General features: G+C 34.8%; 1 protein-coding gene across 6 annotated transcripts in view; it reads left to right on the plus strand.

Annotated features, from left to right (window-relative positions):
- Pds5b (PDS5 cohesin associated factor B) overlaps positions 1-18,118 on the plus strand; it is a 181,936-nt gene that overhangs the window by 41,722 nt on the left and 122,096 nt on the right. For all 6 annotated transcript variants that reach the window (XM_042685334.1, XM_042685333.1, XM_042685335.1 and 3 more), the window contains exons 2-7: positions 3,219-3,345; positions 7,824-8,027; positions 11,769-11,855; positions 11,962-12,059; positions 12,866-12,992; positions 16,708-16,788. In XM_042685334.1, coding sequence (XP_042541268.1) covers positions 3,238-3,345; positions 7,824-8,027; positions 11,769-11,855; positions 11,962-12,059; positions 12,866-12,992; positions 16,708-16,788 — 705 coding nt within the window. In that variant the 5' untranslated portion in view covers positions 3,219-3,237. The remainder of the gene's footprint in view (positions 1-3,218; positions 3,346-7,823; positions 8,028-11,768; positions 11,856-11,961; positions 12,060-12,865; positions 12,993-16,707; positions 16,789-18,118) is intronic.

Genomic DNA, 18,118 nt, shown 5'->3' on the forward strand with positions numbered 1-18,118 from the left:
GGCTTGTGTTCTACCACTTTGAGCCATAGCACCACTTCAGGTTTTCTAGGGGTAATTGTAGATGAGTCTTTCCCTGAGTGGGCTGGCTTTGAGCCACTATCTTCAGATTTCAGCCTCCTGAGTAGCTTCGGTTACAGGGGTGAACTACTGGTGCCCAGCAATAACATATTTTATTTTTCTCCAATTATAGTGTTCTATATATTATTACCACCTTACTTGATTTATTTTAATCTTCTAAGCTTCTTGTTTGTTGTCTCAGTTGAGATAATTACAGAATGTATTGTGACTTAGTTATTTAAGAATGTGTGTTCTTTTGGTAGATTTTGAGACCCATCTTACTTATTCTGTCCTATAGTTACTGCTAAGGTGTTCTGTAAGAAATAAACTCCTCATGTTCTGAATTTTAATTCTGATCTATTTGGCCACTATTTTTTGTGTAAGTTTAATGTTTTTGTGAATCTGTTTCTGGGCTATTTTCTTTTTTTTTCCTGTCGGTCATGGGGCTTGAACTCTGGGCCTGGGCGTTGTCCCTCAGCTCTTCAGCTCAAGGCAAGTGCTCTACCACTTGAGCTACAGTGCCACTTCCGGTTTTCTGGTGGTTTATTGGAGATAGGAGTCTCACGGTCTCTCCTGCCCGGGCTGGCTTTGAACCGCCATCCTCAGATCTCAGCCTCCTGAGTAGCTAGGATTACAGGCATGAGCCACCAGCGCCCGGCTGGGCTATTTCTTATATCCCTTTGATCCTTTTTTTGTACCATGTGTAAATTACTATAATTATATGCATATTTATATATGAACATACTATATACATCTACTGTCTACACCACACATACACACCCTATGTGTACACATATAATCATGTATGCATGTATATACATGTATGCACCTACACATATGCACAATGCATATATACAGATATATGTACACACATATGTATGTGTGTGTGTCTGTGTATGTTGGTACTGGGTTTTGAACTTTGGGTGCTCTCACTTAGCGTTTTGTTCATAATTAGTGCTTTACCACTTGAGCTACCCTCCAGTCTTATTATTTTGTTGGTTGTAAGAGTCTCATAGATTTGTCTGCATGGGCTAGCTTTGAACATTGATTTTCAGATATCTATCTGCTGAGTAGTTAGGATGGCATACGTGATCCTCTAGTACCCAGCTTGTGTGAGGTTTTTTTTTTTTTTTGGTCCATTTGTGGGACCTGAACTCTGGGCCTCTTCAGCTCAAGGCTAGTACTCTACCACTTGAGCTACAGCTACACTTCTGGTTTTCTGGTGGTTAATTGGAGATAAGTGTTTTACGAATCTTCTTGCCTGGGCTGGCTCTGAACTGTGATCCTCAGATCTCAGCCTTCTGAGTAGCTAGGATGACAGGCATGAGTCACCAGTGCCTAGGTGTTACTTTGATTTTAATCCCTGTTGGCTTCTTGAATTTGTGAGTTAGTATTTTGTGATATTTTCTGTAGGTATCTGGACTCTGCCTCTTACTCCCATGAGTCATAGGTTGCAGTTAAATGTTGATAATTTCATCTGACTTCTTCATTTTTCCATTTCTAATAGTTTTTACTGTCTGCTAATAAATTTGTTTATTGATGTTTTAATTACAAACTTTGTGTTTTTCCATTTTATAGTTATTTTTCCTTTTTTTTTTTTTTTAAAGCTAATTATATGTTTGTTTCTTTTTTTTCTGTAGCCATTTGTAAGGATTGTCTCTCAGCTTTGTGCTGGTGGCTCATGCTTGTAATCTGACCCACTCAGGAGGCTCAGATATGAGGATTAAGGTTCAAAGCCAGTCCAGGCAGGAAAGTTTGTGACACTCTTACCTCCATTTAATCACAGAAAACCAAAAGTGGAGCTTTGGATCGAAGTGGTAGAACACTAGCCTTGAGTAAAAGAGCTCAGGGACATCGCTTAGGCCCTGGATTCAAGCCCTATAGCCAACAATTAAAAAAGAAAAAGTTGTCTCTTATTGCTTTAAGATTACAAGTGTAGTAGTTTTTATGATCGCTGATTGCTCTGATTTATGATCTTCAGATTAACATCTGAAGAATTCTGAATCTGTTCTATATATTGTTTCTACTATTTCTTGTTTTGCTTTCTTAGGTGCTTGGACTTGGTGTACTGTTCTTTGTCTTAGAAGCATCATAGGATTTCTAAAGATGCCTTTCTCTAGGAAGGATTTGGGGTTATTTTGTGTGCTTAGAATGGTACCATTTTGAGGAGGAGGATATCACTGGTTTATATTTTGAGTTGTCAGGCTTGGGCAGGTCATGTGAGCATCAGTAACTAATTAGCTCTTATTGCTTGGTGTCCATTATGACTTTGCCCTGTTAACAATCAAAGTAGCCTTCCTTACTAGTCTTTGGGTGTAGGGGAAGGCCAAAAGGTTAATTTCCTATTTTGTCTACTATTTTTTGTGTGTGTATCCTTTGTAGGATTGGGTTATATAATCCTGTATTATTGTCAGGAGAGTATTATTTTACTTTCTTCCTTGATAGGTATACTCTATTCCTTTATGCCATAGGAGATCACCAAAACTCAACTTTATTTTTTATCAGAATTGATAAATGTCCTCAGAGCATAAGTGAATATAATACCCCAATGTGTTATTTGTTTCTTTGGGTTCCTCTTAGATATTGGTTGGTATAACTTGATATTTTAAAAAATTCCCTGATTTGGATATTTTCTCCTCTTTGTGTGTGTGTGTATATGTATGTGCTTGCCTGTGTGCAAGTGTTTATTGATTATTTATTGATTATTCTGTTAAAAATTAATGCAAAGCAGGGCGTGATTCCTAGCTACTCAGGAGATCTGAGGTTTGTGGTTCAAAGCCAGCCCAGGCGGGAAAATCCGTGAGACTCTTATATCCAATAAACTACTCAGAAAACTAGAAATGGCGCTGTGGCTCAAGTGGTAGCGCACTCGCCTTGAGCTGAAGAGCTGAGGAACAGCACCCAGGCCCAGAGTTCAAACCCCATGACCAACCAAAAAAAAAAAAAGTTAGTGCAAGTAACTATTGGAAATAACAAGTTTTTCTAAAACCATGATTTTGGGAACTTTTCAATCAGTGATTTTTTTTATAGATATACAGATTACTGTAAATTAGGTAGTTATAAATTGTTTTGGAGGGCAAGTTACCTATTATGTTTACTTATTTATGTTTATTATAAATGCTGTTTGTACCAATATGTTGTTTGCCTGTAATTCCTTGTAGGGGTAAAAATATTTCCATCATGGCTCATTCAAAGACGAGGACCAATGATGGAAAGATTACTTATCCTCCTGGGGTCAAGGAAATCTCAGATAAAATATCTAAAGAGGAAATGGTGAGACGATTAAAGGTGAGTCACAAGTTGTTTTGGACTTCTGTTTATTGTGTGGGGTTTTGAGGGGAAGGAAACATTTAAGACTTTATTTTCTTAGGGCAACTTAAATAAGGCTAGTGGCTCTCTGAGATTCTAAGGGAGGAGAGTAGGTAAGGAGTAAGAGGGATTGGCTATGCTGCTAATGGGAGTTTAATTAGAAAGCCGAAGCTGGACCTGGGAGTATGGCTTAGTGGTAGAGTGCTTGCCTAGTATGCACAATTTTTTACAGTACCATATAAACAGAAAAAACTGGAAGTAGCACTGTGGCTCAAGTGGTAGAGCGCTAGCCTTGAGCAAATGAAGCTCAAGGAAGTGCCCAGTCTCTTGAGTTCAAGCCCCAGAACTGGCCCCACCCCAAAAAAAAAGAAGAAAGGCAGACCCTTTATATTTTAGGGCCTTCTTATACTTGAGTTGGCTTCTTATACAAGCCAACACTAGTCTGTTTTGTATGTACAAAGTTTTCTTCATTTTCTAAAACAATTTAAATCTGCAAAGGACAGTCTTAAGTCTTTCTACCAGTAGTTATAAAAGTTATAAGAGTAGGTTAGAGTTTTACTGTTAGTTTTTTCCTCTGCTTCTATGTAGTACTAAATCAAAACTGATGATGAATTTTCAAAGATGAAACAGTCACATATATGACATGTATTATGAGGTAATGTTTTGCCTTATCCTCTGTCATTGTTAAAATGGTTAATATCATATAGTAGTTAATATAGCAAGCAATGTGAATGTTAATCTGCTTTATTTTTTGGCATATTTTCCTGGATTTTATCACCTGGACATTTATATTATTATAATTTATTATCATTTTTTAAACTAATACAATAATTATACACATGGATAATGTAATACAAAAGTGCAGTGTGTAATATTTATTAATATGTTATTGAACATCAGTGCTGAAAATGTTATTACTGAAGACCCAGGAACCATAAAATTGATAGTATTTTATATTGCTATATGGTATTTTTTTTATAAGGAAAAAAGGATGTTAATACTAATTTCATGATCTTTAGCCTGTATAAATAAAGTGTCCAGATGCCAGATATAGGGTATTTACTATTTAAAAGAAAGATACCTTTGAGCCAAGTGCTGGTGGCTCATGCCTATAATCCTAGCTAGTCTGGACACTGAGATCTGAGGATTGCATTTCTACGCAGCCTGGACAGGAATGTCTGTGAAATTTATCTCCAAATAACCATGAGAAGCTAGAAGTGGAGCTGTGGCTCAAGTGATAGAATGTTAGTCTTGAGTTTAAAAAAAAAAAACAAAACTCTGGGATAGTGCTCAGGCCTTGAGTTCTTGGTTACAAGGTATCCCCCCCTCCCCGCAAAAAAAAAAAATCTCTGAGCAGAGTACATTATTTAATATTTAGGTATTTTAGTTAGGAACTTGTTTATATGTTATCAAAAATAGTCAAGTTTAAACCCCTTTCTGGGTATAACATGTCATTTTCTGTGTATATCTATTCTGTTGACCCATTCATTTTTTAAAAATAGAAATGAATTATTTTATTTACTCACATTTGTATATAACAAAAATGGTAGGTAGATATCTGTTATTTGCTGAGAAACTAAGTGAATGCAGAGATTTCCTAAGCTGATTAGTATTTAGTGTCTTTAGAGATGTTATTTTTCTCAGACATATTTTTTAATTTAGAGGACTCTCATGAGTCATTATTGTTGAGGGTTTTTTTTTGGGGGGGGTAGATGCAGGGGCTTGAACTCAGGGCCTGGGCACACTATCCCTTAGCTTTTTCACTCAAGGCTAGCACTCGGTCACTTTAGTCACTTTTTGGTAGTTAATTGGAGATAAGAGTCTCATGTACTTTGTTGCCCAGGCTGGCTTTGAACTTTGATTCTCAGATCTCAGCTTCCTGAGTAGTTAGGATTACAGGCATGAGCTACTGGTGCCTACCATTAATGAGTTTGATTCACTTGGAAATAAATTCACTAGTGAAAAATTACTGTTAACTGAACCTTGAGCAAATTTTGTTATTCTTTGTATAATACTTTCTATAGTACTCATATTTAGTATTTTAGTAGTGTGTTATGATTATTTTGCAGACATTTATACCTAGCTGCAATTCTGTTTGATATACTTTGTCATTTTTAAATTTAATTTTTAGTGGACTTCATCACTTATTTTTCCAATTTTTATCCTTCTATTATTCTTAGCATATTTTTTAGAGAAGTATAAAATGAATTTAATATAGGGTGATATTAATTTTTTTTTCTCCTTTTTTGTCAGTTGTGGAGCTTGAACTCAGGGCCTGAGTGTTGTCCCTGAGCTTTTTCATTCAAGGCTAGCACTCTACCACTTTTAGCCATAGTACCACTTCTGATTTTCTGGTGGTTAATTGGAGACAGGGAGTCTCATGAACTTTGCTTACTGGACTGGCTTTGAACTGTGATCCTTGTATCTCAGCCTACTGAGTAGCTAGAACTACAGGAATGAACCACCAGTGCCTGGCTTGGATATTTTTTGATAATACCAGTGTCTTTCAAAATATACAACTGTTTATCAAATATATACAAATATAAAAATATGTCTTATAAATTATAAAATTTGCTAATATATAGGATGACATTGTTTATATAATTTCTAAATTTTCCTGTAATATTTTAGTCAAAATGTTTGTTACCTCCCATTTGTGTGTATAGATTCTTCTTTTTTTTTTTTTTTGGTTCGGTCATGGGGCCTGAACTCTGGGCCTGGGCGCTGTCCCTCAGCTCTTCAGCTCAAGGCTAGTGCTCTACCACTTGAGCCACAGCGCCACTTCCGGCTTTTTTCTTTTTGCTTATGTGGTGCTGAGGAATCAAACCCAGGGCCTCAGGCATGCAAGGCACTACCACTGAGCCACCTTCCCAGCCCCTGTGTGTATAGCTTCTAAGAAAATAGTTGAACATATCTTGCTTTTTCGTTCCTTTCTTTAATAAACACCTATGTATGTCATCAAAGCATAACCTTAAAAGTAATTAAAATTGAAAAGTTAACATAATATTTCTAATGCCATACCCTTTAACCATTGGGCCAAGCTGGAAGGATTGGTTGACTGTTAGTTCTGGTGTCTGGGATAATAGAACTGAGGGGTTGCTCTGTGAGGAACTTTTTTCTCCTCATGGCTGCTCTGAGGATCTACAAAATTGAAACATCCATTCTCTACAAGTGGAAATGCTTCTGCTAAAAAAGACCAAGACATGGACTTGTTACTTTAGTGGCCTTGTTTGTTGCTTAGTATTTGTAGCACCACCTAGTGGGTGCTTTCCATTGAAGCTACATTTACATGTCAGCTCTCAAGCTAGGCAATTTTGAAGTAAGAACAGTACAGGTTGAAGTCATCATTGTTTTTACTAATACTGAAATTAGACAAAGACCTACACAGAATTTATACTACATTGTTCTTAAGCATTTTAGTTTCATCCAACTTCTATCTGAATATCTTTGAGAAAGGTTTTGTTTCTGTTGCTTCCTTCTCAGCACATACATGCCATTGAAATGATGAAATCTTCATATCATCTTTTGTGTTATGGCACAAGAAATACTTGGTTGGGTGCTATACTTGTCAGGGTAACTAAAGGATGTTTCTTTGACATTCATGTGTATGTATTCTCTTTTAGCTGAATGTATACAATCATATGGAGTGGTTTAGTGGCTAGGATGGAAAACTAAGATGTCATACTAGATTTTTACTTTAGATATGATTTTTTTTTTTTTTTTTTGGGTCTGGTCGTGGGGCCTGAACTCTGGGTCTGGGCGCTATCCCTCCGTTCTTCAGCTCAAGGCTAGTGCTCTACCACTTGAGCCACAGCACCATTTCTGGCTTTTTTCTTTTTGCTTATGTGGTGCTGAGGAATCGAACCCAGGGCCTCATGCATGCAAGGCAAGCGCTCTACCACTGTGCCACCTTCCTAGCCCCTGATTTTTTTCTTAATGGAAAGTTTAAAATATTACTTAAAACGTGCTATTTTTGAGAAAGATTTAATCCTTTTAGTTCATTTGTACAAATGAGGCTAGAAGTTCAAGCAATAACCATTGAAATTCTTCCAATACTGACTATGCACAATGTTAACCATAAAAGTTAAAAAAAATAGTAAGCATATATATGGTAAATGAAAATGTTTGTTTTTCAAATTAAGGTTTTTGAGATAAGAGTCTTGTTAGGTAGTCTGGGCTGGCTTTAACTCATGATCCTCCCTCATTCATTCCCAAGGGCTGGGATTATGGGCCTGAGCCACCTTGGGCTTAGCTTGAAAAATAATTTAGTTTCTCCAGGAGAAATTATTTAACTTAAGGGTTTTAGAAAAGTCTTGTTCTCTCAAAGAGACATTTTCTGTGGAAAAGCTAAAATATATTTAGAATGGTTCTTTGTAATTAATGTGATCTTTATTTTAAATGACTGCGTTTTTTACATGAAGCATTTCTCTGTTTGATTATTTTTATTTTGTGTGTAGATGGTTGTGAAAACCTTCATGGACATGGACCAGGACTCTGAAGAAGAAAAAGAGCTTTATCTAAATTTAGCTTTACATCTTGCTTCAGATTTTTTCCTCAAGCATCCTGATAAGGATGTTCGTTTACTAGTAGCCTGCTGCCTTGCTGATATTTTCAGAATTTATGCTCCGGAGGCTCCTTATACATCTCCCGATAAACTAAAGGTAAGTACTGATTTTAAGAACTGCCAAGATTGATACTTTGAGTTCTGAAACTAAAATGGGGTTTAAAAGTTTTAAAATAGTTTCTCTGGATTTTTTTATATTAGTGCTAGCACTGGTGTTAAACTTGTCTTTAGAACTTACTTTTGAGTGGTAATTTGTGATTTTCAGGATAAGTAGCCTTAATACTATGACATCATTACCAGTTCTGTTTCTTTATCAGTTTGAGTCTTTTCCCTTTTGAAAACCTTTACTAAAGACCATGGTTGTCATTAGAAGATATTATGTAGTAAAATCTGAATAGAGCTATACAAAAACATCAAATGACTATAAGACAACTTAGAATTTTTAAACAAAGAAAAGCAACCCCCTTAAAAGATAATTGTGGAAGCCAGGGGTTATAGAATGATTATCCCTAGGAAGAATAAATCACAGAGTAAAAAGGAACAGGCAGTTTGTATTTGCTTAACAAAAGATGATGTTAGTTATGTGCCAGAAACTTTGTTTACAATGTGGGAAAGGGAAAGCACTCTTGGATCTTTAGGAACCTTCCATTTGATCAGGTCTGACAGAATTCAACTATGGAATGCACAGAATGGTTGGGATGCTTGGTTTATATTCATATTGGTTAAAGAATCACAAGACAGGGCTGGGAAGGTGGCTTAGTGGTAGAGTACTTGCCTTGCATGCATGAGGCCCTGGGTTTGATTCCTCAGCACCACATAAGCAAAAAGAAAAAAAGCCGGAAGTGGCGCTGTGGCTCAAGTGGTAGAGTGCTAGCCTTGGCTGAAGAGCTAAGGGACAGCGCCCAGGCCCAGAGTTCAGGCCCCACGACTGGACGCACACACACACACAAAGAATCGCAAGACAGGGGAAGTAGGGACAATATTTGACATTTAGAAGTTGAATTATATCATTTGTGAATGGTCAGAGATTTAAAAGTAGATAACATGAGGTGGTTGTGTATTTTAGGTCAATGGCTTGATTGCTCATTGTTACCCACTAATTTGGAGATGAATCAGGTGGCTTAAAGAATTTGTTTAATGTAGTCTGTGGCCCTTTTTGCTGGCATTCTTGTGAAGAGTATAGACTACTACCATGCAACTTTCAAGGCTTTGGGGTAATGGAAAATCCTTCCAAAAGAATAGGCACAGATCTGTTGTATTTACTTACTTACTTACTTATTTATTTATTTATTAGGTCACGGGGCTTGAACTCAGGGCCTGAGCATTTTCCTCTCAAAGCTAGAGCTCTACCACTTTGAGCCACAGAGTCACCTCTGTTTTTTTGGTGGTTAATTGGAGATAATGAGCCTCACAGACTTTCCTGCTTGGGTTGGCTTCAAACCATTATCCTCAGATCTCAGCCTTCTGAGTAGCTAGGATTACAAGTGTGAGCCACTGGCTCTTGTATGGATAGATGTGTATTTATATCAGGACAATTTATTAAATATTGAAGAGCTAAGATCAAATTACTGTCCTTGATTATTTGCTGGTTAAATGTTTAATGTTTGCTTTTTTTTTTTTTTGGGTTGGTTCTGGGGCTTGAACTCTGGGCCTGGGCACTGTCCCTGAGCTTTTCAGCTCAAGGTGAGCATTCTACCACTTGAGCCACAGTGCCACATCCAGTTTTCTGGTGGTTAATTGGAGATAAGAGCCTTACCATGATCATCAGATCTCAGCCTCCTGAGTAGCAAGGATTATAGGCATGAACCACCGGAACCCTGCTGCTTGGTTATTATTATCATTGTTGTTGTTGTTGTTTGCTTTTTAAAAAATAAAGCCTTTTTTTCCTTTGGCATTTACTTAAAAATATTAATTTTTTTCTTAAAATGCTTTAGAGTTATGGATAATTTTCACTTTTGATTAGCATCAAGTTCTACTATAGTATTATATGTAGTAGAAATGGTCACATCTCTTATCTAATCTTTCTACAATCAGTTTGTTACTGTCATCAACGAACCCACCTGGCTTATTGGAAAGGTTGTAAATGAGTTTACCATTGTCATTCCATCTCTAGATAGAGTCAGTAGGCTATGTATTCTCTTGTACAATCTAGGAAGGCATCATTTGTAGATTATATTACACAGTATTACTATTAGAGCAGATGTTTTCCTTTTTTAATATTAAAATTTTATTATCTTTATAGTTATACAAAGAAGCTTCAATTCACATGTCAATATGAGTACAATGTATCTTGTTTATTGTCACCCTGTCCATTCTCCCCCTATTTATCCCAACCTCACCTATCCCCTGAAGATACCGGTTTCCAGTTTTACACATGTACATTGATTATTACAGTTGTATTCTCCCACCCTTCTTTCCATTTCTGACTCTTGCCTCTTAAGTTCTTCTCTACCCCCAACCCCTTCATGAAAGACATGTTTCAGCTTCCTGGTATTCATTTTGTTAAACCGTCTTTTAATTGTTCAAAGGAGTTATAACATGGGAATCTACCCCTGGGTATACCGTACTTTAGTCAGTTTGATTATGTATAAGTGAATACGGCTTTGTTTGTGTTTTTCCTATGTATTTATAATTTAACAAGCATCCTTTTCTCTCTGAGCCTGACTTAACATAATTTTGCTTACAAGAGAACATTTTTCTCTCATTGATTGCTAACATGCTTTCTTTGTAGAAAGTAGCTTTTATAATTTGTATAAGCCCCCCCCCCCCTTTTTTTTTTAAACCTTTCAAAATAACATCTACATTTCATCTGAAACTCATTTTTCTAGTAATTTGACTCAAAGTGATACTGAGCCTGTCTAGGTACAAAACAGTTAATAAAAAAAATCAAAAGCAAGAGATAGGAATCGATTGAGAAAGGCAGGGGTGGGAGGACAGTAATTAATTACAGTGGTTAGCTAGGAAGGCTGACAAGTTGATTTCTAAAATAAACTTGTATTTTCATTATTTTAAAATTTTTAATTAAAGTATTTAATTTTTTTTTAACATAAGGTCTATTTAAGTTTTTTTTTTTTTTAAACCTCTGAGCTTCTCAGTAAAATTTCTGGTATATTGTCACTGTCAGTTTTATTTGAAATCTTCTTAGCTCTGTTCTTACTATATATATTTACCATACATTTTACTATGTAGGCAGACTTGATTAGCTCTGTTATTACACCATTTTTATTCTAGTAATAGTATATTTAGTTGACTTGGTTTTTTTGGAGGGGGCTGTTTTGTTTAAGATGAAGAGTGTTGTTTTCTAGGATCATGTGAATGATTTAATGTTTTGTATACATTAAATATGTAGTGTTTTTCATATCAGATTGTGCTAGACTATGCTAGATCATGTATGTGTGTGCATGTGTGCATGCATGTGTGCTGTACTGGGGCTTGAACTTAGGGCTGGGTGCTGTCCCTGGGCTTTTTTGTCTGACTAGTGCTCTACCACTTGAGTCACAGCTTCAGTTCTGACTTTTTGATAGTTAATTGTAGATAGGGGATCTTCTGGCCTTTTCTTCCTTGTCTGGTTTGGAATCAAGATCCTCAGATCTCAGCCTTCTGAGTAGCTAGTATTACAGGCAAGAGTCACTGATACCTGGCTTTGTTTTCTTAATATAAACTTTTACTTTGAAAATATTTTACCCAAACCAAGTCCTTTTTCGCTTTTGTTCTTTTTTTTTTTTTTTTTTACAATTTATTATTATATATTCACATATGTACTGAATTAGCCTTAATAGATGTGTGTTTTCATTTGCCATTCGTAATCTAAATGATACTTTTCTTTTGTTTTCTAAAGGATATATTTATGTTTATAACAAGGCAGTTGAAGGGGCTAGAAGATACAAAGAGCCCGCAATTCAATAGGTATTTTTATCTACTTGAGGTAAGCAGTGTATTATATCTTTAGGTGATGTCTTAAACTTTTTCTGTTTGTGTACTTTTATTAATTAAAATATTTACCTTTTCCTTTTTTGACCTCATATTTTTAGAACATTGCTTGGGTCAAGTCATATAACATATGCTTCGAGTTAGAAGATAGCAATGAAATTTTTACCCAACTATACAGAACATTATTTTCAGTTATAAAGTAAGTTTATTTTTTTCAGCAAATAACATTTGAAAAAAACATGAAAGTGATGATTTTATCTTACAGGTTAATCTACATAAACTGATCATTTGTGGTAAATATTTGAGATCTGGGAATTATAATTTAGTCCAAATATTTATTTGTGTAGATCTTTTTATAATGAATAGAACTCAGTTTTGTATTTAAAGAATTACTGATTAGAAGCCTGATTTAGATTTTTGGATTGTATTGTCTTGGATATAAATTATATTGATTTCTTCATATATGTTGTTCAGTTTTTTGTGTAATTAAAATTACTAGAATTTCAAATCAATTAGCATTTTTGAATTTAGAACAAAATTGAAATTACATTTGATTTGAAAATGTATTTGGTTAAAATTTGGTGAGCTAGGGCTGGGAAGGTGGCTCAGTGGTAGAGCGCTTGCCTTGCATGCCTGAGGCCCTGGGTTCGATTCCTCAGCACCACATAAGCAAAAAGAAAAAAGCCGGAAGTGGCGCTATGGCTCAAGTGGTAGAGCATTAGCCTTGAGCTGAAGAGCTGAGGGACAGCACCCAGGCCCAGAGTTCAGGCCCCACGACTGGTCCCCCCCCCCAAAAAAAAAAATTTGGTGAGCTAATTCAGGAATATAGTTTAAATATATTTTGAATATACTATCGTAAGATTTAGGGGAGAGAGAGATGATCTAAATGATTATATATGTTTATCATTTTGCCATCATTTTAAGAAGTATATTTGTTAGCATCATCTTATTAAATCATGTACATCTCAGCTACACTTTGTACCAGATATTTATTTTGAATTTCAGCAATGGCCACAATCAGAAAGTTCATATGCACATGGTAGACCTCATGAGCTCTATTATTTGTGAAGGTGATACAGTATCTCAGGAGCTTTTGGATACAGTTTTAGTAAATCTGGTACCTGCCCATAAGGTATGTAAATATTATGTACTAAAATGTGTCTATACTCACTAATATTTAATACCCTGAATTTGTGCTTATGTTCCAAATACCATTTGTTTTCAATCTTAGTTTAAGATTTATTATTGTTTGCTGTTTTATGTGTATAAAGCACATTGTTTATTAACCACTAATTGAAAAAGAAATAAATGTAATAAAATATTATCTGATAAAATATTTGAAACTGAAGTTTTGTAGGATATACTTCAGAGTGAGTCAGTGGTGACTTTGAAGCTGTTATATTAATTTATAGATGAAAGGAGTTAGTGCCTTAACCAAAAAATGAATGAAATGAAAAGGGATGCCTATTAAGGGAGAGTAGATATGTTGATGATAATATTTCTTACCTGCATGATGGTAATCAAGATGTGTTTGTATATTTGATTTTTTATATGCATTTGTGTTTTGAGTTTTGAAAACTGTTCTCTTAACTAAGCAATTGGAAATATACTGTGATTTTGAAGAGGTCTGCTTTCATGCAAGGGACATGGGAATCACTACTGTAAGAATGTTTTCATTTAACATCTTTCAGGCAAAATACCTTATTCTATATCCATTAAATAAAATAATGTGAAGGAAAATGTCAAGGTTATTGAAATGATCTTACAATACAAAATTTCAAAGCCAAATAAAAATCATTCAGTAATATTGAAAGGAAGTAGATACTACCATACTCATAGTTAAAAAAATTCATATTAATTGAAACATATACACATGTATTAGTGTATATATTAGTATAGGTGTATGTATGTATACTAGTTAGTATATATTTGCATATCAAAATACACATATACATTCACATGTAATATATATTATATACGTGTGTATATGTAACATGTTTTATGTATGTGCATACACATATACTGATATGTATGTATTTTTATATATAAAATACATATGTATGCATTAGTATATATAACCAATTGGTTTTTATTTCTACACATATACATATATAAGCATATATGGCCAATTTTGTGTGTATGTTTTGAAGATATATATGTATATGAAAGGTATTTAGAGAACTATGTACAGTAATCTGAGGAAATCACACAGGCACAGGCAATAGTGAAAACATGAAGAATAAAGCCCAGTGTGTTTGACAGTGATTTCAGAACAGCAAATGGGAAATAGAAGTGATATTTGGATCAAATAGAAATTCACTTAAAATGAGCTTATGGAATAGGCAGTAAAGGTTTCATTATTTAAAAATAAATCTGTGTCTAGGCACATAGAGAAAATGGGCAAGCACCAAATCAAATAATCAAAAACATTCATAATGAAAATAAAAAGCAAAGAAAGCCCTAATTCATACGAGAAGGTAAAATGTTAAGATTTTTTAGATGTTAAGATAATTAGCCTATAGTTGCATATTAAAGACATACTCACTTGTACTCTGAAAAAAGTATAATGTGAGTTCTTTAGAATGAAGTAAATTGAATTTAGGAATAAATAGTGATAAACTAGAAGTGCTCTAAGAATGGATACATAAGAACAGTAGCAGTAATAATTGTAATGATTACTTAAAAGAACATTAGCAAAATAGTTTTAAACCACTAAGATACAAATAATACCTTAAGCTTGAGTGATTTAATGAGTTGTATAATTATAGAAATATAGCCTCTGAGTAACTTTGAACTTTAAATGAAGTACATTCATCCTAAACGTTTTAATGACTTCAAGAAAAGGAAGAATTATACCAAATGTAAATGGCCTAAATTTGCCACATAAGATTGTCATGTTGGTTGAAGATAATCCAGGTGGTTGATGATAATAAGAAAAATAGCTGAAATGTAATTATAAAAGCCTTGTTGTAAAGACTGATGAAAGACTTGCCAGAATATAAAACAAAAGAAAACTGAGGTAGTTTATATTAATTTTAGACATAGTAGTTTTTACTGGATGGAGAAGGGCTTTATATAACAAATAAATTTTTAGTTCTTAGTAAGAATATGTCTAAATGTGTGTGTGTGATTGACAAAGGATTACTTTATAGACCTTTTTTTTTCTCTCCAGTAATGGGGTTGAATTTAGGGCCTTTCCCTTGTTGGGCATGCAATCTATGATTTGAGTTATACTTTTGCTTTTAGTTTGTTTTGCAGGTAGGGTCTCTCACTAACTACTTGGATTCATTTTGAATAGAGATCCTCCTTCTTTTACCTCCTGAGGAACTACTTAGTTTATAGTAAGAAATTACGGATAAAAGGTTCCCCAGAATTATTCTCCATATGTGTAAGGAGTGGTATATGAGACCTACATAATTTAATATTCATAGATTTGGGGCTGAGTTAATGATGCTGTAGCATACCATGTAGCAAAGTAGTAAACATCTCTTAGAAATGACGGAAATAATACAGCAGTATGCCTAAGAATGTTAATTTAAGGATATTTTCACATTGAATTTTCTGATGCTTTGATCTTGGACTTCCAAATACCCAGAACTGTGTGTAATAAATTACTTTATTATTATTATTATTATTATTTTTTAAAAGGGTAGGGTTAAGGCTCATGTGGCAGGGGACTTGCTTTGTGAACTCAAGACCCTGTGTTTAAACCCTAGTTTTTCCAAGGATAGAAAAGGATGCATATTTCCTATCTTGCTTTCTGGTATGTGGTTAATCCCAAGTAGAGGCCTCACTTTAGGTCCTTTATTTTTCTGTTTGTTACCAAACTCTTTTAGAATGACATTTTAAAGCATTTTTTCCCCCTCAAATTAAAAAAACAACAACAAAACTCTTTTAGAATGACATTTTAAAGCATTTTTTCCCCTCAAATTAAAAAAACAACAACAGTGGTTTCACCATTAAATTTCTTGTTGTGTGCTTGAGTTATGCTTTATGTTTGCTTTTCCACGGCTTTCTAAAATGTCTTATGTTCCTTATTGCTTCCACATGAAAACCTAGTTTATTTTCTATGTTTTGCTCCTTCTGGATCTGGTGTGTAGCAGCCTGGGTTTGTACACAAATGAACTGATTTGAATTTGAGATTAGACAGTATTTAGGATGACTAAATGACTACATGTTCCTCCTCTTATCTAATAAACGTTTATAGATCATTTCTGTGGTTTTCATTCTATTACAAACTGTATCTGAAGAGTATATTATTCTTGCTTGGAAGATTGTGAGCTACTAGGCCAGATTTTCCTAAGAAAAGTGGCATTGCTTGCTTTAATAAGTAGTTTCTTCATTCTTTACTCGAGTATCCTTCTTGATTTTATTTATTTATTACTTTTATTTTTGTTGGTTGTGAGGCCTGAACTCTGGGCTTAGGCACTGTCCCTTAGCTCTTCAGCTCAAGGCTAGCCTCCACTACTTGAGCCACAGCCTTTTTTGCTTATCTGGTGCTGAGGAATTGAACCCAGAGGCCTCATGCATATAAAGCAAGCACTCTACCACTTAGCCATCTTCCCAGCCCTTGATTTCTTTTATAGATAGTTTTTCATACCTTTACTTGAGTACAGATAATATTTTACTTTTCTTAGAGATACAGACATATTTATAGTATATAGAATGGAGCTCAGTGTTAGTGTTTGGATCTAGTTAGTGTGTGTGAGACTCTGGGTTTGATTCCCAGCACTGCAAACTAAACAAAGCATCATTCATTAGGTGTGTGTATTTGTGTGTGTGTGTGTGTGTGTGTGTGTGTGTGTGTGTGTGTGTGTGTGTTATAATGTACATATTATGTTTTTCAGAATTTAAACAAGCAAGCATATGATTTGGCAAAGGCTTTACTGAAGAGGACAGCTCAAGCTATTGAGCCATATATTACCAATGTAAGTCTTGTTATTGTTTTTCAAAAAGATCAAGCTAAAAATGTAAAGACTGTTAGAAGCAAAATTTCATCAAGTATTACCTACTTCTTAAATTCTGCATTTGCTTTAACTAGTAATACATTTTTTCTGCTCCTTTTTAAAAATTATTCTCAATTACTTTTCTGGAAGGTTAATTCTCATTTTTTTGTTCATTCACTTTCTTCTTTCAAATTTTCTAGGAAGTACAAGAACTTTTATTTGAGTTGGCAAGACATACCGTTTATATTATTAGAACTAAAGGCAATTAGATAAAACATAGAGCTTTTTATTATCTAGAGAAATTGCTTACTGCCTGTTGGATATTAAATTTGTTACAATAAGAAGATAAGAACCAGTGTCATGGCCTAGAATCTGAAAGCAAGTATATTTGGTAGTAGCAATTTGGTACTAATAAGTTACTTTCCTAACTTTGTAATGCAAGTGTAAAACTTGGTAATGTAGATGCACATGAGGACAGCATGGAAAACTCAGTGAAAGCTGTTGATCAGTGGAAAGATTGTAGGATGGGAAACAAATTGTCTCTGAGTGGGGACTGGAGAGAGTAGGGAGGATGAAGGAGATTGAACACTGTTGAAGCAGATCCTTTGTAACTGTGAAAGTGAAACAAAGAAATCTGGGGAGCAGGGAGAGTGATAGAGGGGGGAAATTGATTGGAACACATTGTGGAGCTAGAACAATGAAAGCTCACCCTGTATAACTAATATAAGCTAACAGAAAAGTTTCTGTCTATTGCAGTCCATGAGAGAGATACCCATTTTGAGTGAAAGGGAGATTTGCAATGAAATGACTCCATTAAGTATTATTCTAGTTCTGCTTGTTTATAGATGACTAGATTCAATGATAGTAGCTTTTGCTAAATTTCATTTTGTCTCCAAAGTTCTGTGGATTTGCACCATTCCAGGTGGACTCACTCCAATGTATTCCATGGGAATGGTGCTCCTTGGAACACAAGTCTAGAAAACAGTGTTAATAGCCCCTGGAATTAACTGTTCTGTCTTTCTGTCTGCCTTCTGTTGTCAGTCACTTCTAAACAAAGAAAGGATCTCTCTTCCTTAAAGAGCAAGGACATTTTTAGAATTGCGTATTCTTCTGGAGTTTATTGAAGGAGAAATTTTCTTGTAGTGTATAAAAATGCAGTCAGCTTATGGGATAACATGAAAAGATGTACTTTGCAAAGCAATATATCACACAGTAGTTGGGTAGATTCTTAATTTTGTTTCTTACTTACAGACCCAAATTTAAACATTCTGGTGAATTAATTGCCCCTGCCTTTACTTTGTTTGGGGTATCT

The sequence above is a fragment of the Dipodomys spectabilis genome, unplaced genomic scaffold, assembly GCF_019054845.1.
Source record: "Dipodomys spectabilis isolate Male_0828 unplaced genomic scaffold, ASM1905484v1 ptg000095l, whole genome shotgun sequence".
NCBI classification, from domain to species: Eukaryota; Metazoa; Chordata; class Mammalia; order Rodentia; family Heteromyidae; genus Dipodomys; species Dipodomys spectabilis.